This window comes from Homalodisca vitripennis, chromosome 3 (assembly GCF_021130785.1).
Source record: "Homalodisca vitripennis isolate AUS2020 chromosome 3, UT_GWSS_2.1, whole genome shotgun sequence".
Taxonomy (NCBI): domain Eukaryota; kingdom Metazoa; phylum Arthropoda; class Insecta; order Hemiptera; family Cicadellidae; genus Homalodisca; species Homalodisca vitripennis.
In genome coordinates this window covers 196,715,428-196,741,149 of record NC_060209.1, presented here as the reverse complement: position 1 = coordinate 196,741,149, position 25,722 = coordinate 196,715,428, and the positions used below count along the sequence as shown (strand labels likewise).

At 33.0% G+C, this 25,722-nt stretch overlaps 1 protein-coding gene across 4 annotated transcripts in view; it reads left to right on the top strand.

Moving 5' to 3' along the window:
* Positions 1–25,722, top strand: part of LOC124357989 (single-stranded DNA-binding protein, mitochondrial-like) — a 151,822-nt gene that overhangs the window by 99,354 nt on the left and 26,746 nt on the right. The window contains exons 3-6 of one of the 4 annotated variants that reach the window (XR_006922015.1): positions 11,854–12,014; positions 16,327–18,771; positions 18,931–19,092; positions 21,024–21,184. Coding sequence is in view for 1 of the 4 variants with exons in the window: in XM_046810172.1 (XP_046666128.1) it covers positions 16,327–18,771; positions 18,931–18,981 (2,496 nt within the window). In the remaining 3 variants the exon portion in view is untranslated. Of the gene's footprint in view, positions 1–11,853; positions 12,015–16,326; positions 18,772–18,930; positions 19,425–21,023; positions 21,185–25,722 lie in introns of those variants that run through there. The other 3 variants (XR_006922016.1, XM_046810172.1, XR_006922017.1) reach the window with 3 other exon arrangements.

The following is a 25,722-nucleotide window of genomic DNA, read 5'->3' as shown; positions in this document are numbered from 1 at the left end:
CTTATACTTATGGACCAGTACCGTGAACTTAGGAATAGGGTTAAGCAGCTTCTACGCAATTCCAGACTGAGATACACGCAAAGTCTTTTTGAGATAGAAAACAGTCGTCAAGCGACTTATGGCGAAAGGTTAAAAGCCTTGGGGTGGGAAAGCAACGTGAATCACATCAGGTCCATATCCCATTGAATGAATTAAATACCTTTTTCACTTCTTGTAGTCCAACTATCGACCAAGGTCAAGTGAATGACTACTTAACCTATCTTCATAACTTACCTGATCACAGGCGAAATTATCCTGACTTTACTTTTAGTGCCAGTGATACAGGGTGACGTGTTGAGGGCTATACGCCATATCCGCAGCAATGCTGTGGGGTATGACGGTATTCCAATACGCCTCATTAAAAATATCCTCTTTGCTGTCCTCCCTATTATTACTTTAATCTTTAACACGTCATTAAGAAGCTGTGTTTTCCCTTTTCAATGGAAGTCTGCCCTTGTCCTCCCCCTCAACAAGATCTCAGCTCCAGTGTCATGCTCGGATTACAGGCCGATAAGTATTCTACCTGCACTATCTAAAGGCCTTGAGAGAATTGTGCACTGTCAAGTTACTGAATATCTGACTAACTCTAACATATTAAGTGACTACCAATCTGGTTTTCGCACAAACCACAGTACTGAAACTGCACTGCTAAAGGTAACTGATGACATACGACTCGCCATGGACCATAGACAGGGTACAATTCTTACTCTCTTTGATTTTTCTAAAGCTTTTGACAGCGTAAACCACAAGTTACTGTTAGCTAAATTAAGGGTAGTAGGGTTTTCTGATCATGTTCTTAATTGGCTGAGATCATATCTGTCAGAAAGAAGGCAGTGTGTCAAGGTTGCTGACATGACTTCGGACTGGGGGTGTGTTACTTGTGGGGTGCCTCAGGGTTCTATCCTGGGCCCCCTACTCTTTGTACTGTATGTAAATGACATTCACAGAGTCCTCAAATACTGCAGGTATCACATGTACGCTGATGACCTACAAATCTACTTGCACTTTGACGTTAACTCCATTAATGACTGCATCAACAGGATCAATGACGACATTAAAAATATTGTTTTATGGTGTGGAAACCATGGGCTTACACTAAACCATGCAAAAACCAAACCAATACTTATATGCCACACACGTTTACGGAACTTTTTGGACCCGAACACTATTGAATCCTTAATTATTGACGGAACTACTCTACCATACTACGAAACAGTGAAAAATCTTGGTTTGACATTTAACTCGAATTTGACTTGGACGGAAGCGGTGAGGGATATATGTAAAAAAGTCTTTGCATCTGTCCACTCACTGAAACGCTTACAAAGATTTCTACCTGAACGGATCAAACTACTGTTGACAAAATCACTAGTACTTCCACACTTCAATTACTGCAACTCTGTGATGAGTGGCATGACGGTAGCACTTAGTGAGAAGCTGCAAAGGACTGAAAACTACTGTTTACGATACGTTTATGATGTGAGACGAGACCAACACATTACACCGTACTATATTCAGGGAAATATTTTGAAATTAAAAGAACAACGATCAATCAAAATACTAAATTTAGTTCATTCAATTTTGCAATCTGGATTTCCAAAATATTTTTCAAACTATTTCCAATTTATATCTCATGATAGTGTAAGAAGCACTCGCTCTGGTTCTCGTACCTTAAGAATGCCCCAACACAGGACTGTAGTATTTGATAGATCTTTTCAAGTGATGGGTTGTCGTCTGTGGAACTCCCTCCCTCCAGAAATCACTTCCATTGAGGGAGATCGGCGGTTTGTGGCGGCACTGAGATGTTTGTACCATGAACGGTTGGTCGGGGCGGGTCCGTCCTAGGGGTCTGTGGGTGTGGTGCTGGCATTGTGTGTGAGGAGTGTGAGTGAGTCAAAACTGCATATATATTATTTATTTCAAAAATGGAAGTTGTAATATTATTTTGTGTTATGATTGTATAATTATATTTTTATTTAGAAGTATCATATTTATAATTTTTTAGTGTTTAGATTAATGTTTAATTTAATGTATTTAGTAAGGTAGATTAGTGTTAATATTTTTGAATAATTATTGATCAGACAGGTTAAGTGTAAGAAAGGGCCATGAGGCCCTAACTTTGCCTGTTTAAATAAAGGAATTTTCATTTCATTTCATTTCATTTCATCTTTTAAAATTTATCCTTTACTCATTAGCATTTTCTGTATGGTCTGAACTCGGCGAGGAGTAATGCCGTGAAGTGAAACAAAAGCTTTATAACAGACAGGAGTTTCTACTAATATTTCATCTTTCATTACTCTGACTTTATATGAATAAGAAAAGTCGTGGTAGTCAGGATTGTCCAATTTAGGACTACGCCTTTTAACAGTTTTACAGGTTATTAGACCACCTAGGTAAAGGTTTTGCTCAAAAACAGTGTTGTGTGATGGATGAAAGTTTTACATATAAAAATGAAGCATTAATATCTCAAAAACAACTAAACTGACAAACATTTTAACTGAGTGACGATACTTTAATGTGACCATTGACTATATGGGAATTATAACTTTAAATTTGTACACACTTTTTCGATACAGCGGCTAAAATTAAAATTTCTAATAGTACTATACATATTTTCATAACATTTTGAATAGTGAATAACATTTTTAAGTTCTTATCGATTCCAAACAAATGAAAATTAGTGTATAGTATACTCTTGGCACACTGATGAACTCTACTTTATGTTTGTGCCAAATGGTAAATGGAAGTCCATACGTCTGTGCGATAACTTACTAGTTACGTTTAGTCGGATATTTCGATACTCTGTTATATCTGCTTATTAATATTTTTTATCCTGAGAAGGAAAAGAAAATGTATTTATTTACCTACCATAAAAATTAAGTTTCAATAAATTATTATTATTAGCTTTCAGAACATTTATGTAGCCATAGAACTAATGTCCAATTTATAAAGGAGTCAAATTTCAATATCGCTACCGTAAGTGCTTTTAATCATAATAAAAAAAAAAAACAAAAAAAGGATGCAGTCGGCCCCCAGCTGTCTGACTGTTGGACGTCGACCACAACGAACATTACTATTACAACCTTCATGTAACCAGTTGCAGCGACCTCTTGGCGCTTGAACCTAGGCGTTAGGCGTGTTAGACCCACGCAGCGTCCGGCGCGAAGCCTACCCACACACACTACCTGATTTAACCAGCAAGGGTACTCAGGGAGGTTAAGTGGTAGAGGTCTTCATAGTCCTGCTACCTTAATAACTTGCAACAATCTATTGGAACTGTTTCCTGCACACGCTTGCTGATTACACCAGCAAGACTACTCAGGGAGGTTACGTGGTAGAGGTCTGCGTTGTCCTGCTTACTTAACCACTTTCAACAATCTATTGGCGATGGAGCCAGCACACACTTGCTGATTCAACCAGCAAGACTACTCAGGGAAGTTACGTGGTAGAGGTCTGCGTTGTCCTGCTTACTTAACCACTTTCAACAATCTATTGGCGATGGAGCCAGCACACACTTGCTGATTCAACCAGCAAGACTACTCAGGAAGTTACGTGGTAGAGGTCTGCGTTGTCCTGCTTACTTAACCACTTTCAACAATCTATTGGCGATGGAGCCAGCACACACTTGCTGATTCAACCAGCAAGACTACTCAGGGAAGTTACGTGGTAGAGGTCTGCATTGTCCTGCTTACTTAACCACTTTCAACAATCTATTGGCGATGGAGCCAGAACACACTTGCTGATTCAACCAGCAAGACTACTCAGGGAAGATACGTGGTAGAGGTCTGCGTTGTCCTGCTTACTTAACCACTTTCAACAATCTATTGGCGATGGAGCCAGCACACACTTGCTGATTCAACCAGCAAGACTACTCAGGAAGTTACGTGGTAGAGGTCTGCGTTGTCCTGCTTACTTAACCACTTTCAACAATCTATTGGCGATGGAGCCAGCACACACTTGCTGATTCAACCAGCAAGACTACTCAGGGAAGTTACATGGTAGAGGTCTGCATTGTCCTGCTTACTTAACCACTTTCAACAATCTATTGGCGATGGAGCCAGCACACACTTGATGATTCAACCAGCAAGACTACTCAGGGAAGTTACGTGGTAGAGGTCTGAGTTGTCCTGCTTACTTAACCACTTTCAACAATCAATTGGCGATGGAGCCAGCACACACTTGATGATTCAACCAGCAAGACTACTCAGGGAGGTTCAGTGGTAGAAGGTCTGCGTTGTCCTGCTTACTTAACCACTTTCAACAATCTATTGGCGATGGAGCCAGCACACACTTGCTGATTCAACCAGCAAGACTACTCAGGGAAGTTACGTGGTAGAGGTCTGAGTTGTCCTGCTTACTTAACCACTTTCAACAATCTATTGGCGATGGAGCCAGCACACACTTGATGATTCAACCAGCAAGACTACTCATGGAGATTCAGTGGTAGAGGTCTGTGTTGTCCTGCTTACTTAACCACTTTCAACAATCTATTGGCGATGGAGCCAGCACACACTTGCTGATTCAACCAGCAAGACTACTCAGGGAAGGTTACGTGGTAGAGGTCTGCGTTGTCCTGCTTACTTAACCACTTTCAACAATCTATTGGCGATGGAGCCAGCACACACTTGATGATTCAACCAGCAAGACTACTCAGGGAAGTTACGTGGTAGAGGTCTGAGTTGTCCTGCTTACTTAACCACTTTCAACAATCAATTGGCGATGGAGCCAGCACACACTTGATGATTCAACCAGCAAGACTACTCAGGGAGGTTCAGTGGTAGAAGGTCTGCGTTGTCCTGCTTACTTAACCACTTTCAACAATCTATTGGCGATGGAGCCAGCACACACTTGCTGATTCAACCAGCAAGACTACTCAGGGAAGTTACGTGGTAGAGGTCTGAGTTGTCCTGCTTACTTAACCACTTTCAACAATCTATTGGCGATGGAGCCAGCACACACTTGATGATTCAACCAGCAAGACTACTCATGGAGATTCAGTGGTAGAGGTCTGTGTTGTCCTGCTTACTTAACCACTTTCAACAATCTATTGGCGATGGAGCCAGCACACACTTGCTGATTCAACCAGCAAGACTACTCAGGGAAGTTACGTGGTAGAGGTCTGCGTTGTCCTGCTTACTTAACCACTTTAAACAATCTGTTGGCGATGGAGCCAGTACACACTTGCTGATTCAAACAGTAAGGCTACATCGCAACTGACTTTTATTTTATAAAAGAAAACTCACAATTATCCAATAACTTTTATATTTTAATAAGAGGCCTTTCAGCATCAAAGATGCCATTGTGCTTTGCTATGCCTGACGATGGCATCTTTGATGTCTAAAGGGCTTGTGTCAAAATATAAACATTATTGGATAATTGTGAGTTTTCTCATAAAATAATAGAAAATGTTATTTTTAATTTAAATAACCCCAAGTTTAAAATAGGTTTAATTAATACATTTTGGGACGGTCTTTTCCTCATTTTATTGTGGAAAACTGTTAAACAAATGAACTATTGATTTGTTAGTTCTATGTATTGACATATTGGTCTTTTACGTGGTAAGTAGACCTACTTATTATCGTGAAGGATGGCTTTTGTCACCAGCAGTATAAACAGCAGATCATAAATAGGTAATATTTGTTTAATTAATTTTAAGGGTTGCAACATTCTACCTTTACTAGCGCTACGCCCAGGAGCACCAAAGAAGAAGGTTTGGGTCTGGCCAATAGAGGTGCAGTGTGTGGTTGCTGTTGCCATATCGCCTCACTCCTGGCAAAAGCACCCTACAATATTTTTTAATTGAAAAATCTGCATAACTACTATTATAAATCCTCCATTGAGCCTAATATGACAAATACTGATACATCTTCCATTTCCTTTAGGATGAAAACATTTTACAATTACTATTATATGAACATATTGGAATATTTTTGAATTATCATATTGATTATACAGAGGGTAAATAAAATATAAACGGTACATTTTTTGGCTGCAGTATATTAAGAGGCCACCACCACAAAAGAATCATATTTATAATTATCTAAACTATAGAAACAAAAATGTTGACATGAATTACGTTGTATAACAACTATCCCTGTTATGTTTATTTATAAAATGTAACTAACAAAACGGTTTAACATTTAGTTACTTTTTACTGTTTTTCAAGGATGTACTATGATTCTATTGTGGTGATGGCCTCTTATTTTACTGCAGCCCATTTTTGCATTTATTTTATACATTTTTCATATAATCTTCTGTTTGATGTATACACTTTTGCCACCGATTTGGCAGTTTCAGTATTTTCTGGTCATAGAAAGTTTGAGGGCGAGTTTTAAGCCAATTGCGCACATGCTCAACCCATAAAATTTCCCTATAGTCCAAAAAATCATTGCAAGGGCTTTCACAGGGCAACCTACATCCTTTCTCCGCCTCACCTTAATTGCCATTTTTTACTCGGAAGTATAGTTAAGTACCCATATCTCATCACATGTACGATGTGCTTTACAAATTCCTCCCCTTCTTGCTTCTTGCTGAAATTGATCCAGAAGGCTTTCAGTGATCTCCAACATGACATATTTTGGGTTTTCAGTCAATATTGGAACCCATTTAGCACCAACCTTTCTGAAACCAAGATTATCAGTGGTTATGGATTGATCACTTCCATAGCTGATATGCACTTATGATGAAATTTCTACCATGGTTAACTAGTGATCACGATCAATAATCTCACAAACGGCACGAATATTGTCATCTGTAAGGCTTGTCCTTGTGCGTTGATCACGACTTTTGTTTTCAAGCTGTTCTTCCACCTTTAAATTCTGCTTTAGACTGCCCACCAGATTCTAAATTAATAAGGAGGGAAATTCCATTACCGTCCTTAAAATCTTCAGTACATGTCAAAAACCCAGATCCAGACATAAAAATTATCAACACAGACAAAATAAAGAAAATGCAATTTTCACAAAACGTTCTGTTTCATTTAAAAAACTTGATATAACTTCATGTGAAGGATTACTGGAAGCTACAGGAATTATGACTAAAATAAACAATGAGAATTACATAATTATTAGTATCTAAAAGCCGCCCAATTCTGATATTGATAGTTTTATATGTAAATTATCCAGAATAGTTGACTCACTTGATTCTAGTTCTAATTGTATTCTGATGGGAGATTTTAATATTCATATATTAGTGCACTCTAACAATAAATTTAAACTAACAACATTTCTTAATGAATTCAATTTTAGATATCTGATAAACCAACCAACCAGAGTAACTCAGAATACCTAGTCGGCTTTGGATAATATAGTAATCAATAAAAAGTTGGGCTTAAAAAAAGTAACTTCAAAAGTCATAATTACAGGATTATTAGATCACTTTGGTATCACACTTAATATTCCTATTAATGATGCAATAGTATATTTCTTAAAGCGAATACCAACAAAAGCAAGGTCTTTCAATGCAGAAAATGTACGCATACTAAATTACTTTCTTCAAAAAGAAAACTGGGATATAGTGACATCAAGTTGTGATGTTAATAAGCAATATTCTAGTTTTGTTGAAATATTAAATTATAATGTTGATATTTGTTGCCCAATAAAAAATAAAAATATTAAGAAACAGATTAAAGATAAAACTCCATGGATAACTAATGAAATTACGGAGACAAAAATGTTGTAATTTTCCTTGAATCACTCTGGGTTCGAAATCGTATACATTTGCATTTAAAAATCTTTTAAAAATGGAAAAGCAAAAATATGAAAGTCTGCTAAGAAAAACAAAACAAGAATATATGACAAATAAAATTTTGAATTCAAAAAACTCATGCTGATACATGGAAAATCATAAACAGAGATTTATGAAGAAATACAAAAAATAGAGCTGACATTTCACTAAGAAGCAATGTTAATTTGATAACTGATCACAATGTTATTGCCAATCAGTTTAATGAATATTTTGAGGGCATCCCTGAACAATTGGCCATTAATTTTAATAATCTGAATTACTCTTTCAAGGGTAAAAGAATTGAAAGCAGCATGTTTCTTCACCCAACCTCTGAAAAAGATATTCTTAAAATAATAAAGAACTTGAGGAATAGTTTTGCAGTTGGTCGGAACTGCATAAGTACTAATTTATTAAAGAATATTTCATATGCTATAACAGGACCTTTGTCATCTATAATTAATACAAGTTTTGAATCAGGAATTTTCCCAGATAGTCTAAACATTTCTAAAATTGTACCTATTTTTAAAAACAAGGAGAACTGCTCAGAAATTATTAACTATAGACCAGTTGCACTTATGCATGTTATTTCTAAAGTTTTTGAGAAAGCTATTTGTAATAGGTTAATTGATTTTTTGGAAGCTAAGAGCATACTTTTTGTAAATCAGCATGGATTCACGAGGGGAAAATCCACTTTGTCAGCCATAATCAAATTTCTTAATGAAATAATGAAAGGACTGATAAATGGTGATTTTATTTGTGGTGTGTTTCTGGATTTACAAAAAGCTTTTGACTGTGTAAATATAAATATTTTGCTTGATAAATTAGAAAACTATGGAATAAGAGGGACACCTCATGATTTATTGAAATCTTACTTAGTCTGTCGGAAACAGTTTGTCACCATAAAAAAATTATCAGGCTGAAGTCACATCTAAAAGATCAGACATTAAGTAGGGTGTGTCTCAGGGTTCCGTTCTTGGTCCATTGCTATTGCAGATGACACACATCTATACTATATAAACACAAAAATTTGAAGGATTTAGAAATCATAGCAAATATACAAATTAATACGAGGGTAATTCGGAAAGTAAGGTCCGTTTTTTTATTTTAAAAAAACCACAACAGATTTTTTCAAAAAACTTGTTTTATTTGATTCTTGACATCAATCACTATGTTTCTACATAATTTCCACTTTTGTTCAAACACTTGTCATAACGATCTACAAGTTTTTGAATCCCGGTGTCATAGAAGTCGGCCGCCTGCGACGATGACCAGTATTGTTAACCACTAACCGGTGACGTCGAATGACGCCACTCCATCGACTGGCGTTTCGTTTCTGGGGTTATGTGGGAAACCCATGTCTCGTCACCCGTCACAATGTGGTCTAAAAGGTTATCACCTTCCTGATGATATTGGATCAAAAATTCAAGAGCAATACCCATTCTTCTTTTTTTGTGTTCCTCAGTAAGCAGCCTGGGAACCCCACGTGAGCAAAATTTGCGAAAATCCAAAATTTCAGAAACAATTTTAAACAATGTGCTCACGTTTGGAAATTCTATTGCTAATGAAGAAACAGTGAATCGCCGATCTTCACGAATGTTTTCATCAACGGTTTTCACCAAATCTTCGGTGATCACTGACGGCCGACCAGATCGTGGTTCGTCATGGACATTTTCCCGTCCATCTTTGAAACCCCTCACCCACTTCCGCACTTTGCTGTCACTCATTGCATTTGGACCGTACACTTCATTTATCTGTCGATGAATACCCGCTGTTGAAACGTTCTTTGCTGTCAAAAACCGCATCACAAACCGTATTTCACAGTCGGCGGGACGTTCAATAGTTTTAAACATTTTAAAAAGCCACAGAAAACAGCAGGCTACAACGATTTCACTGCAAATGGCATCGTTCTGCGCGCAATGCATGCCGGGAGTCAGGGCGCATGCGCATTTCGCTTCTCGCTTACTGTTAGTCTGGTTAACGCAAATCGGACCTTACTTTCCGAATTACCCTCGTAATATAGTGCAATACTTTAATGAAACCTTTTTAACAGTAAATGCAAATAAATCAACAGCTGTAAATTTTACTTCAAATAAAAAATCTTCCTTTGAAATTAAAATAGCAGTTGACAATTCAGTAATACCAATGTAAGGTTCTACAAAATTTCTCAGATTGATTATTGACAAAAATTTAAATTGGAATGACCATATAACTACTCTCTGTTTAAAGTTATCTAAAGCAATATCTGTGATGAGAAAACTGTCTGAATTTTGCAACGAAAAAGCTCTTACAATGGTATATTATGCATTTTTTTACTCTCAGTTGGTTTATGGTATTGAAATATGGAGAAATACATTTAAAAAGATATTTCTGGTATTGGCTATAAGGATTCATGTAAACAAAAAATTTCAAGAACTTCATATTATGACAGTCCCTTGTTTAGTTGTGTATAAAATGTTGCTTTATATGGCTACGTCAAACAAGCTAACATATAAAAACATCCACCAATATAACACAAGGGGTGCAAACAATATTGTAATCAAAAAACTGATTTCCAAACAATATTCATTAGCAACATTATCTCTTGGACCAAAATTATGGAACACACTGCCAAATGGATTAAGATCACTGCCATTTGGTATTTTCAAAAGACAAATTGGATTTTTCCTTTTTGAACACCCATTTTATGAAGTGGATGAGTTTTTTGGGATTAGTCATAAATTAAATAATTATTGTTCATCTTGGGAAATTCTTTTATCTGTGTTGTAATTAGTTTTTAATTAATTATTTGATTTGTTTTAATTTATTTATTTATTTAATATATCACTTCTTTTAAAGTACCTGGACGATCTGGAGGATTGATTGCATTGCTCTTAAAATTGAAATGTACAATATTGTGTTTTCAATGTGACAATGTATATAATCTTTACCAGTAATAAATGAGTATCATTGAGTATCAGTATCTTCCACCTTTAAATTCCCTCGTCAACGTAAACACACGATTCTATGACAGTTTACTTTCTCCAAACAGTTAAAATTTCCCACGGTTTAGTGCCTTCATTAGTTAAAAACTATGATAATGCATTATGTAATTGTCTGTTATCAGACAACTGGACTTTTTGCTCGGTCATAACTGTATTGATGACAATGCCGAACCGAACACTAACCAGAACAGTTACCACATTTCTCATAAAACCTAACTATGGTTCTACTCCACACTAAATTACTGTTTATATTTGATTTATGCTCGTAAACGTGATTTGTTTAATATTTAATAATATGTGTCACACATTGAAAATATTTTCACACATTGCACTCTGCATGCATATTAACATTAGCCAATATAAAATATTAATTCACAATAGCCTTCAGATAGAAAAAATAACAACCTTAGGAATGTCTGATTGTATAACATTTCTTGATTTTTTTAATTAAAATAGTAAGGAAAAATTATAAATAATAGGAAGTATGAATAATAATAATGTTTATAACACAATACAGGCTTTAAGATATTGGTATACAGCTGTTGTATTTTTTTTCACGTTTGTATGCAAATAATATAAAAATTGTGAAGTGATAACAAATATGGGCATTTTATTTGAATTTTGTATTCAACTCTAGTCTGGCGAGTTTTGCATAATACAAAATGAAAAAAGTACAGAAAAAAGGTAATAACATGTTTTATATAAAAATATACTGTTAATAAATATATTTATACAGTTACCTTAATTTTGGGCTTAGACAAATTATTTTTTTCAGGTATGTTTTTATATAGCATTTGATAAGAACAAACAGCTCTCATAATTTCTCAGAGCGCCAAGGTTAAATATTTGAGTCAAGCTCTATGTTTGTCTGTCAGATGAACAGTTTGGCAACGCAGTTTATCTCGGTTGCCTGAAGCTAAGTGGTCACGTCCTCAACTGGTGCACTCTTGTATAAATACCTGTTGCTAAGTTAACAAGTTTATATTTTTTTTAATTCTTTTCACACAGGCTATAGTCATACCAGTTAATTTTATTTATTATTATTACTGGCTGTTACTGTCTTGCATTATAATTATTATTTTAATTTATAATGAATGTTTCATTTATTTAGAGACATCAAGATTGTAAAAATTGTAAATGTTCTTTGCCGTTGATGAATAAATACATGCAACATGTGAAGAACAGAGCTCTCAGGAATATATATACCTTAAATAGAATACCAAAAGTAACGGAGAGCAATTTCAGATACCATTGTGAACAAATTTGGGAAAGGTAAGACTGTTTTCTGTATAAGCTATTTATAAAAATAGTTATTGGTTGCTAGATTTTCTATTTATGGCCTACAGTTTAGTGGCTTCAGTGTTTTATTTCTATATTACTTACTGATAAGAGCCGATTCTTTTTAAATCTTCATTCTCTTATGTTTAAAATATGGTTTCTTAAATTTTTACTCCGTGCACTGGAAAAGAAATAAGACTTACAACTGGATCAATAGCAAATTCGTTCCACCATACAGCATTTATCACACAATTTTTTTAAAACTAACACAGACATTGGGATTGTTAAATTGCTAAAGAACTATTAAGCGTAGTTTTAACAAAATAATGTAGTCCCTAAAATTATGAAATTATATTTTTAATACATTTTTCAACAAGCCAAACTCCTTGATTTGCTCACATTTAGTTATATAAAAACACTATTGTTGCTGGAATTCTGTCGGAGGATTCGAGTTTTAAATGAGTGGTTGCAAAATATGGCTGTTTCTAAATTAAAATCTCTGCTTGAAGGAACCAAATTTCAAACAGTTGAAGAGATCAAACTGATTACAACGGCGGACTTAATAATGGTCCGAAGGGCGGACTTTGCTAATTGTTTCTCAATGGGAGTATTGTTTTAACAAGTGCATTGTGTCCAATAAACAATACTTTTAAGGAGACTAAAGTTTGTTTGCGATCGGTAAACTAGTTTTTCAGCAAAATCATATATCAGATTCTTCTGTACAGCCCTCATATACTTATAGTATTATTGGTCTTTAATACCAACGATGCCTAGGGGAGAGTATAGCTCAAACAAAGATTAAGCTTTTCATGTACACTACATGTTTCAATATAGATTACTTGCATTTCTTAAGCTCTAAACAGCATTTTGGTATACGATCAAAATTATATTTCATTTAAAATAAAAGTTTATAAAATAGTAAAATACTCTTAGTTCTAATTTGATATTGAAAAATATACCTTTTTAACATCAGACATTTTTGAAACTTCCTAAAACATTATTTAAAACTCGCCATTGACTCTTAATATTATTCTTATTTTGATAATAATTTAACATAGTAGGTTTTCTTTCGTTCTAATATATCATTGGTACGTGTTTTTGATTTTTTGTATAATAGATTTCTGTATTGTTGGTGCCTACAAATCTGTTCAGTCATCTATGGCTTAACCCTCTAAGTGGCGGTAATATGTTGCTGGAATGGCGGGCTATTTTTCAGAGTCAAGCAGGACTATCTTATAATTTAAAAATAAAATGCAAATTCTAATATGAGCAATGCTTGTTATATATAAATTTGTTGTAATAAACTACAAAATAACATAGTATAGTTATGTTTTATATACCTTACCCTTTTTTTTATGATATCCACACAAATGTTTGAAAAAACGTTTTTTTCTCCACCGAACTTTTCATTTTTACGTTCTGTAACTTTAAAAATGTCATTCCTAGGAGATTATGTTAAATGCAACCTTTATTCACAATTTAATTCTAAACAAAAAATCTTCAATAATATTTTTTCTATTTACAACACTGAAAAAGTTATATGGGAAAAACTGAATCTAGAAAAAACACTTTTTCTAGTCAGAATCGGAGAAGTTGCTTGCCTTTTCCTCCCTGTTGTGTAAGGCCTATAAAAGTGCTGGAGTTTAGGGTAACAAAGAGGGTGAATACCGCAGTTACACCCTGGACACCAATAAACGCTTCTTTTTCTTTTCACATTAGGGTCTTTCGCACAAATGATGCACAGTCTTTGATTCATTTCATTTCATATCATTTACCAAAATATGTACCCAATCTTTTAGCCTAGAAAACTGTCGGATTTCACCAGAATTTCTTTTATCTCTTATCTTTTTAGCAGCATAAAAGTTGGTTTCATTGGTAATGAGATTCCAAATGAAGTCAGTAAAAAATAGATTAAAAATAATCAATAGGCCTACCTAAGTTTCTAGGTGGACAATTTTTTAAACCTGGATAACAACAACAACACACACACACACACACACACACACTCACAACTGACACACTGACACTCTGAATTTAGCTTCAATATTTTTATTTGGTTCTGGAGGAAACACTCTTACCCAATTACGTTGTCGTGGAATTCTTTGTATGAGGGGTACACTAGAATCAGATAAACTTGATTCGCTATCACTTGATTCACTTTCACTTGATTCACTTACAATATCTGCTAATGAAATATTATCGGGTATCTCTTCGACAGGAAAATCACTTTCTTCATCTGAACTACCTAAACTTTCTTCACCTTGTAATATATCACGTATACCACTACTTCCTAGATTGACATCCATTGTAAAATATTCTAAAACACAACACCAAACAACAACAAACGACAATTACAAGCCAAGAGAAACGAAACAGTCATGTAGGCCTACTCAGCTAGTTTTGCTACAAGGATTATTTCAGTTAAAACCATTGATTATTTCATCGTGATGTTGATGATACTATATGAAATGTATTTGAAATTTAGTGATGAACGCAACTGTGCAAACTAGGCGTAAAAATAATTATCGGTTGCCTAGCAATAAGCGGCAATGTGAAGCGACTTCTAAGACGTCGCTTGCCACGTCATGGCGGCGTAAATAGTACGTCTCAGACGTCGCTTGCCACTTAGAGGGTTAAGCAATTTTGTTAACTTAATTTTCGTCAATTTGGCGTTTTCTTCACAATAACCGCTCGTTCGCACACTTCCCTTGTTTCAAGTGAGAGAGATGGGCGAGTAATGCCGATGAACACCTGCCGATTATAGTCTTATCATCATTCTTATCGCTTGTTGTTGAGGGTAGTTGTGTTTTAGTGACTTTCTAATGATAAATTCTGACGTTGTTAGTAGTAACGAAGAAATAAAAGTACACCTTTAGTCTGCCGATTGTACTATTTAAAATCTTTTATTTTATTTGCTGTCATTGTTACACTTTTTGATAAGATTCTACAAAGATTGGCCAACTACAGTAGACAATTATACCACAAATCTAAGCGTACATGACATACGTAAAATTAAATGTGAATCAAAAAGTGTTTTTATAGTTGATATAGCGGTCTCATAAATAATATTTGACTTGAGATTTGTATTCTTTAACATTTTTTAAATTTTACACAAGAGAACATAACGTTTTTGTATATATCAATTACATGAATGAAATATAAAAAAACTAATAATCATCACATATTAGTGACTACAATGTAGATAAGCAAGTATTAATTTGTTATTGAAGAGTAAATAGTTTAAAGAATAGCTTCAAAATAACTGGTCTGTTTTATCGGCATCGTTAGTATAATCTCATAAGGCCGCTATGTTTCTTAAACACAGAAAAGGGTTTTGGTGTGTTGAGTTTAGTTATAGTAAATATAACAACTGCACATAAGTTTAAAAATCGTTAATTATTATATGCAAAGGTTGTCTTGTTTAGTTAAAAAAAGGTGTTCAATGAACTGAGTTTCTGTTATAACATTACTAGTTATCACCAAATAAATAACAGTAGTCACAATTCTTTTACTTAATTGTTTCTACATAATTTTGTAAAAAATATGTTATTATACAGCAATTTAACTGTAGGATTAATATTCAAAGAGTGTCAACTTACACTTACGTTTTGTATTCTTAATATTAATACATTTGTTTTCTTTTTAAAGCTGCATGGCACCTTACATAGAGAGTTAAATCAGTTAAAAAAATGATGTACTGTGCTAAAATACTGGGCATTTTATTTATGAAGTTATGTTTTCCCCCAGGGATTTTTAACCCCACAACATTAGCGTTATCATCTAAAAATAAATGTAATTTACCATACACCAATAAACAAACTAAACAATATTTAACCTCGACATAGTGGCCTAAATGTTTTATTTTTTAGTCTAATTTAACTTTACAATTAACCTTACGCACACTTTTTGTAATATTCCAGATAATACTGTATATGTAAAAGTTATATTACAGATTAAAGTTTCAACCACCTGATGTAACCAAAAAAGTAATTATTCAGATTCGGATTTGAAACTTTGTTTTGTGAAATACATATACTTATGATAGAACTAGTAAGTTGATTTTTTATGTAAATAACGCATATACAAATATACATATCAAGTCTCATACAAATCGGATTAGTCTTATGTACTCAGTCTGCAAAATTGACATTCCAATTTGTTGGTTGCCCCACTATCATTCTAAGTGCCTTAATTAATCTTATTTTTGGCTCTTTAAATGAAGGAGTGCTCTCATACCTATATCTTATGAATCAAAATTGTATAATTCTGATAGGTGTCTTCGTGTTATCATCTATGTCTTTTCCAGATGAACGCTGACACTGAGTCTTCACTAAAATGTTATATTTGTGGCAAAGTGTTCAAACAAAAAAGCTATCGCGATCGTCATATGCAATGTATTCATAAGCAAAATTGTAAAGGAGAGCCATTGCTTGAAGTCAATTATACTTGCTATTTGTGTGATAAAAAACTCAGAAACAAGAGAAATTTACAAGTTCATTTGAATGCAGTTCACTCACAACAGGATGATTTTAATTTACTTAAATGTGACAAATGCAACTACAGCACTGCATACAAGTCAAATCTTAGAAGGCATCAGTCAAAACATAGAAATCACAAACCACAACAACTATTGAATTGTTCCGAATGCAATGCCATATATAGTACTTTGACAGCTTTAAGGTTGCATGAAAAAAAAACTCACAAAGCTGCAAAAATAGAACGAGCAGCTATACAAAGGAAATGCCCAATGTGCCCGTTTCTTTCTTTTTCTACCACGCGGAATGAAATGAATAAACATCTGGAAAACAAACACGAATTGACCTTATGTAAGAAACAGTACTATTTTGAGTCAATTGAAGCATTTCATGAATGGAGACTGAAAGCTGCAAAAGAATCAAAATGTGCGTATCAGTTACGAAATAGAAGTAATAACAGATTGTATTATGCTTGTAATAGGAGTGGTTTTTATAAATCTAGAGGTTTAAACAAACGGAAGAGACCGGTTTCGTGCAAAATGGATGCTTACTGTCCTGCTAATATTAAATGTTTCATTGATACAAGTGGTGGAGTAAATGTAGAGTATATGCCTCTTCATGTAGGTCATAATAATGAACTGAAGCATAAAAGGTTGACTACCGAAGTTAAAAAGTTTATTGAAAAAAAATTAGCTTCTAAAACTCCCCACTATGATGTATTTCAAATGGTCCGAAGTACCTTAACCGACCAAGAGCTGCAAAGATTGCATCTATTAACAATAGAAGACTTCGCCAATATTGAAAGGGATTTTAACCTAACGTCTGAGGTGCAGAAACAACCCTTTGATCCAGTAGGTGTTGAATGCTGGTATCGTCAACTGAAGGACTCAAAAGATACAGCTTGTATGTTTTATAAACCACAAGGGGAAATATTGAATGACTATCCCGAATTAAAAAAAGACGATTTTGTTCTGATTTATATGTCAGAAAATCAAAAGGTGTTGCTTGATAAATATAAGAAAGATACCATATGTATAGACGGTACGCACGGTACCAATAAGCTGAATTTTCAGCTCTATACTATTTTAATTTTAGACATCAGCCAAGAAGGGTTTCCAATTGCTTTTATGTTTAGTAATAGGGAAGATGACAACATAATGTCTTTATTTTTCCAAAAAATAAAAGATGTAGTAGGTGTTGTACATACAAATGTTTTTATGTCTGATATCAAAGAAACCTTTTACAATGCCTGGGTTAAGGTCATGGGTCCAGTGCAATTAAGGTTATTTTGTACATGGCATGTCCTGAAAGCGTGGCGAAACAATTTAAAGAAAATACGGTCAAAAGAAAAGAAAGATGCCACTTTTAAAATTTTGCAAACTTTGCTACAAGAAAGAGACATAAATACTTTTCATACCCTACTGGAAGGAGCCTTAAAACAGTTGGATAGTGAACAACATACTTCTGCCTTCAGCAACTATTTCAATGATTATTTCGTAAAAAACCACCGTTTTAAACTTTGGGCGTATTGCTACCGCATGAGTGCTGGCATAAATACTAATATGTCAATAGAGAGCTTCAATAAAGTTTTGAAGTATTTTTATCTGGAAGGAAAGAAAGTGCAAAGTTTGGATGAAACCTTATGTGCTTTAATAAACTTTATTAGAGACAAACTTTTTGACTGCTTAATAAAACTGGAAAAGAGTAAAGTAGTTACAAAACTACAAATTCTACGTAGACGCCATATAGAGAGCTATGAAATTGCTGACTGTAACATGATTACATTGGAAAATGAATGGCAAGTGTTATCTTCCAAAGCACAAGAATTTTATTCAGTAAAGAAAGTTAAAAATTGCAACTGTTGTGTACTTTTGTGCCCACATTGTAATTCCTGTTTTCATGAATACATCTGTTCGTGTATGGATAATAGTATCAAAAACAACATGTGCATACATATCCATTTGGTGGCTCGCTCACTCTGTAACAAAACTGAAGAATCTTCTATAGAAATTTATGATTGTGAGGTTGTGGAAATGGACATTGATGATTATATGTACTCGGAAGAGCAAATACTAAAAGAAATTACATGTGACATAAACAACACTCCTAATGATCAGGCTCGCACGAAGAGAATTTGTGAAAAAATTGACTTTGTGATTGAATATATGAAAAGAAAAACAACTACTTCAGACCAAAAAAATTATATTGATAAACATTTGACACAAATGTTAACTACATTAAATGCAATGGCCACTAATGCGCAGATACCAGTTAAGGTAAGTTCAATCACTTAATGAGCAGTTTTATTTTAACCACTGAGAAAATGTTATTCATTGTTTAATAGTAAAACTTAAATTTAAAATTTAAAACAAGTAATAACAGCTCAAACCTATGCCATGGAAAATTCTGTCAAATTTATTGACTTTATGTTTTAGGAAGAAGAGTGCAACAGAAAGCAACCAGACAGTAGTAATGCTACTAAATAGAGATGTTTTCTTTTCACCATAAAGAACCAAAACCTTTACCGTGGAGAAAAAGATAAGAAGTTTCTCTGGAATTAAGTCTGGAGTGGCAATGGGAGACTTCAATAAATTAGTGTAAATGTAATTTTATCATAAATCTGTATATTTGTATTATAAGAGATCAGTAGAACTAAATTATTTTCACCATATGTATTATATTGATATTTCTACACAACCATTCAAGTAGTGTTTAAAAAATTGTTAACTAAACGTATATTCGTATAAGATCTTAAACTGAATTGTCAGTTGCATTACTATAATCTAATTAGAAAAAAATTGAATTTATTAACAATGGCATGTGCTATGTGAGATATTTACAGAGGGTGGCCAAATTATTAGACTAGAACCAGTTTTTGGGAAAAAATTATGTTATTAAATAATTTTAATAAAAGTCTGTGTACATCAAATTGTATAACTAATATTTAATGTGCACTCTTGTTCTTTATCAACATTTTAAGTCTTTTTGGCATGCTGTAGCCCAATGTTTTACTGTTCTCTTTGATTTCTTCATCGTGGTAACACACCTAAATTAAAATTTCAATCAGGCCTTGACATTATTATTCATTATTAGCATTATTTTCTTGACAATTGACCACAAATTTTCAATTAGAATTATGTCAGGACTGTTACCTAGCCAATGAAGCACATTGATGTCCACTTCACTGAGAAATATTGTTACTGTCTTGTCTTTAAGGCATGGAGCACCATCAATGTCTTTTCAACTATGTATAGCCTTCCTGGGATATAGACAGACATCACACTCCACACAATAACTGACGATGAATGCTTCACAAATTGTTGGATACAATTTTCAACAAATTCTTCGGCAGCATTTCTCCGCACATACTGTGAGCTTTACGTAAACACACGACAAACTCGTCAACGTAAACACACGATTCTATGACAGTTTACTTTCTTCAAACAGTTAAAATTTCCCACGGTTTAGTGCCTTCATTAGTTAAAAACTATGATAATGCATTACTTATGTAATTGTCTGTTATCAGACAACTGGACTTTTTGCTCGGTCATAACTGTATTGATGACAATGCCGAACCGAACACTAACCAGAACAGTTATCACATTTCTCATAAAACCTAACTATGGTTCTACTCCACACTAAATTACTCTTTATATTTGATTTATGCTCGTAAACGTGATTTGTTTAATATTTAATAATATGTGTCTCCAGAAAGTATTTTCAACCATTGCACTCTGCATGCGTATTAACATTAGCCAATATAAAATATTAATTCACAATAGCCTTCAGATAGAAAAAATAACAACCTTAGGAATGTCTGATTGTATACAATTTCTTGATTTTTTTAAAATTAAAATAGTATGGAAAAATTATAAATAATAGGAAGTATGAATAATAATAATATTTATAACAATACAGTTTAATACTTTAAGGCTTTAAGATATTGGTATACAGCTGTTGTATTTGTTGTCATGTTTGTATGCAAATAATATAAAAATTGTGAAGTGATAACAAATATGGACATTTTATTTCAATTTTGTATTCAACTCTAGTCTGGCGAGTTTTGCATAATACAAGATGAAAAAAGTACAGAAAAAAGGTAATAACATGTTTTATATAAAAATGTACTGTTAATAAATATATTTATACAGTTACCTTAATTTTGGACTGAGACAAATTATTTTTTTTTCAGGTATGTTTTTATATAGCATTTGATAAGAACAAACAGCTCTCATAATTTCTCAGAGCGCCAAGGTTAAATATTTGAGTCAAGCTCTATGTTTGTCTGTCAGATGAACAGTTTGGCAACGCAGTTTATCTCGGTTGGCTGAAGCTAAGTGGTCACGTCCTCAACTGGTGCACTCTTGTATAAATACCTGTTGCTAAGTTAACAAGTTTATATTTTTTTTAATTCTTTTCACACAGGCTATAGTCATACCAGTTAATTTTATTTATTATTATTACTGGCTGTTACTGTCTTGCATTATAATTATTATTTTAATTTATAATGAATGTTTAATTTATTTAGAGACATCAAGATTGTAAAAATTGTAAATGTTCTTTGCCGTTGATGAAAAAATACATGCAACATGTGAAGAACAGAGCTCTCAGGAATATATATACCTCAAATAGAATACCAAAAGTAACGGAGAGCAATTTCAGATACCATTGCGAACAAATTTGGGAAAGGTAGGACTGTTTTCTGTATAAGCTATTTATAAAAATAGTTATTGGTGGCTAGATTTTCTATTTATGGCCTACAGTTTAGTGGCTTCGGTGTTTTATTTCTTTATTACTTACTGATAAGAGCTGATTCCTTTTAAATCTTCATTCTCTTATGTTTAAAATATGGTTTCTTAAATTTTTACTCCGTACACTGGAAAAGAAATAAAGGCTTACATCCGGATCAATAGCAAACTCGTTCCACCATATAGCATTTATCACACGATTTTTTAAAAACTTTAACACAGATATTGGGATGATTAAACTGCTAAAGAACTATTAAGGGTACTTTAAACAAATAATGTAGTCCATGAAATTATATTTTTAATACATTTTTCAACAAGCCAAACTCCTTGATATTTGATTTGCTCACATTTGGTTATATAAAAACACTATTGTTGCTGCAATTCTGTCAGAGGATTCGGGTTTTAATTGAGTGGTTGCAAAATATGGCTGTTTCTAAATTAAAATCTCTGCTTGAAGGAACCAAATTTCAAACAGTTGAAGTGATCAAACTGATTACAACGGCGAACTTAATAATGGTCCGAAGGGCGGACTTTGCAAATTGTTTCTCAATGGGAGTATTGTTTTAACAAGTGCATTGTGTCCAATAAAGAATACTTTTAAGGAGACTAAAGTTTGTTTGCCATCGGTAAACTAGTTTTTCAGCAAAATTGTATATCAGATTCTTCTGTACAGCCCTCATATACTTAAAGTATTATTGGTCTTTAATACCAACGATGCCTAGGGGAGAGTATAGCTCAAACAAAGATTAAGCTTTTCATGTACACTACATGTGTTTCAATATAGATTACTTGCATTTCTTAAGCTCTAATCAGCATTTTGGTATACGATCAAAATTATATTTAATTTAAAATAAAAGTTTATAAAATAGTAAAGTACTCTTAGTTCTAATTTGATATTGCAAAAATATACCTTTTTAACATCAGACATTTTTGAAACTTCCTAAAACATTATTTAAAACTCGCCATTGACTCTTAATATTATTCTTATTTTGATAATAATTTAAAATAGTAGGTTTTCTTTCGTTTTAATATATCATTTTTAAGCTTCAAGGAATATTTTTGAAAAAGTCAAATTTTTTTATCATTGGTACGTGTTTTTGATTTTTTGTATAAAAGATTTCTGTATTGTTGGTGCCTACAAATCTGTTCAGTCATCTATGACTTAAGCAATTTTGATAACTTAATTTCCGTCAATTTGGCTTTTTCTATACAATAACAGGTCTTTCGCACACTTCCCTTGTTTCAAGTGAGAGAGATGGGCGAGTAATGCCGATGAACACCTGCCGATTATAGTCTTATCATCATTCTTATCGCTTGTTGTTGAGGGTAGTTGTGTTTTAGTGACTTTTTAATGATAAATTCTGACGTTGTTAGTAGTAACGAAGAAATAAAAGTACACCTTTAGTCTGCCGATTGTACTATTTAAAATCTTTTATTTTATTTGCTGTCATTGTTACACTTTTTGATAAGATTCTACAAAGATTGGCCAACTACAGTAGACAATTATACCAAAAATCTAAGCGTGCATGACATACATAAAATTAAATGTGAATCAAAAAGTGTTTGTATAGTTGAACTACCTAAAGAAATAAAATTACTCCTGATATGCTAAGTTTATGCAATGATGCGTTTAATTAATTTTATAACACATTTAAAAATCAAATTTTTGCAACAACTTTATGTACACAACCAAAGATATAGCGGTCTCTTAAATAATATTTGACTTGAGATTTGTATTCTTTAAAATTTTTTAAATTGTATACTTGAGAACATAACGTTTTTGTATATATCAATTACATGAATGAAATATAAAAAACTAATAATCATCACATATTAGTGACTACAATGTAGATAAGCAAGTATTAATTTGTTATTGAAGAGTAAATAGTTTAAAGAATAGCTTCAAAATAACTGGTCTGTTTTATCGGCATCGTTAGTATAATCTCATAAGGCCGCTATGTCTCTTAAACACAGATAAGGGTTTTGGTGTGTTGAGTTTAGTTATAGTAAATATAACAACTGCACATAAGTTTAAAAATCGTTAATTATTATATGCAAAGGTTGTCTTGTTTAGTTAAAAAAAGGAGTTCAATGAACTGAGTTTCTGTTATAACATTACTAGTTATCACCAAATATAATAGTAGTCACCTTAGTTACTGAAAAAATGTGTAAACAAAATTGGATTTCAGAAGATCTTAAAAATGGACAAATAAGAACTAATACAATTGGCTAAAAAAAACTAGAGGAAAGACAAATGCTCTTTTAAATAAAGACTTGAAACAAAAGAAAATGTGAGTATAAAATAAAAATTAACACAAGCTAAAAACCGATTATTTTGAAAATAAAATAGAAAAATCTACAAATATACAAAAAAACAGTGTGGGCACTTATTAACTCTGAAGTTGGGCAAAAAAATCAGAATGAAATTAAAAAACATCTCCTTGCAAGAGGGAAATAAAAGTTGTTATAGTCCTAAAAAACTGTATCTAATGTATTTAATAAATACTTTGTACATGTAGTTAAGGAGATCGGTGAATTTAATTGTCAAAATACAGAAGTTAGCGAAAAGGAACAGGAACAAGCACAATGTATTAGAAAAAGGTTTTAACTTTAAATTTGTTGATGCAGAGGAGGGTGGGAAAAAAAACCATAAACTCAATAAAGAACAAAAATTCTGCCGGATATGATGAAATCCCTATAAAAGTGATCAAAAATACCAAACAGTATTTAATCCAAATTTTAAGCCACTTAATAAATTCATCATTTGTTTCAGGGATTTTCCCAAATCAGCTTAAAAGATCAAAAATCATACCAATCCATAAAAAAAACTGTCCAGAAACTGTGTCAAACTATCGCACCAATTTCCCTTCTTCCGATAATTTCAAAAATTTATGAGAAAATAGTTAAACAAACAATTAATAATATACCTAGAGGATTCTAAATTACTAACTAATAATATCAGCACGGTTTTAGACCACAAAAATCAGTAATAACCGCTGCTGTATCTTTTGTTGAGTCTATAATCGAATCAGTAGGACAAAGGTGAATATACAGCAGGAATCTTTATGGACCTATCTAAGGCATTCGATAGTGTAAGCCATTCTCACCTGATAACTAAATTACAAAACATTAGGAATACAAAAAAATGCAATTAAGTGGTTTCAATCGTACATTTACAATAGATGCCAATTTGTAGAAATTACCCACAGAATGCATGAAAATAGAGTCTTAAAGGATTCTTCAGAAACTGAAATGATTAGATATGGTGTCCCTCAGGGATCGATTTTGGGCCCTCTTCTGTTCCTATGCTATATAAATGACATAGGGAGCGCACTCACATGTGCACCCCAAAATAATCTGTGTCTTTATGCAGATGACTCAATCTTAAAGTAGCAGCCAATACTGTTGAACAGGTTGAGATAATAAGTTTCATTGAATTAGAAAATATTGGAACTTTCTTTAAGCAGCACAACTTAATGTTAAATGCTCACAAAACTAAACTTTGTAAGATTCAAAACACACAACAACAAACAGATATCCGAACCATTAATTACGTACAACTCAGAAGAAATTGAGAGTAAAAAAAGCACACAATTTCTCGGCCTAACAATAGATCAACATTTAAGCTGGGACAAATGTGGATAAAATATTATCAAAAATTAAGCTCGGGAATATTTTTCTCTTTATAGGATGTCGTTTTTTTGTAACCAAAAAAACACTAAAAAAATATATATTTTGCAAAATTTCCACTCTCATTTATCTTTTGGAATATGTCTCTTTGGTGCAACGACAAAAACAAATATGGATAAAATTCTTAAACTACAAAAAAGGGCAATTAGAATTATATTGAAACTAGATTACAATGAAACAGTATAATATATGGTCAATATATTTTTGACACTGATTCTAATTGCAAAAAATAATCAAATAAATAATGAATTAAATCTTGAACCTCATCCATACAACACCAGAAATAAAAAATACATTGTAACAACTCATCACAATTTAAAGTATTATGAGAAAAAAACCATCATTACATGGGGCTGAAATTTTTTAAACATCTCTACCCACTAGTATAAAAAATTTAACTAATCTGAGAATATTCAAAAACACAGTTAAATGTTTTTGATAAACAAGGCATTGTATTCTCTGGAGGAGTACTTTTCCATCTCCTCGTAGATTTAGATGTACTGTACTTGTATTAGTAGTTTTAAGATGTACAGACTGCGAGTCTTTGGACACTATTCAATTGTATACTTAGTGTATATATCTGATGAATAAAGATTTTTTTTATTTGATTTGATTTGATTTGACAATTCTTTTACTTAATTGTTTCTACATAATTTTGTAAAAAATATGTTATTATACAGCAATTTAACTGTAGGATTAATATTCAAAGAGTGTCAACTTACACTTACGTTTTGTATTCTTAATATTAATACATTTGTTTTCTTTTTAAAGCTGCATGGCACCTTACAT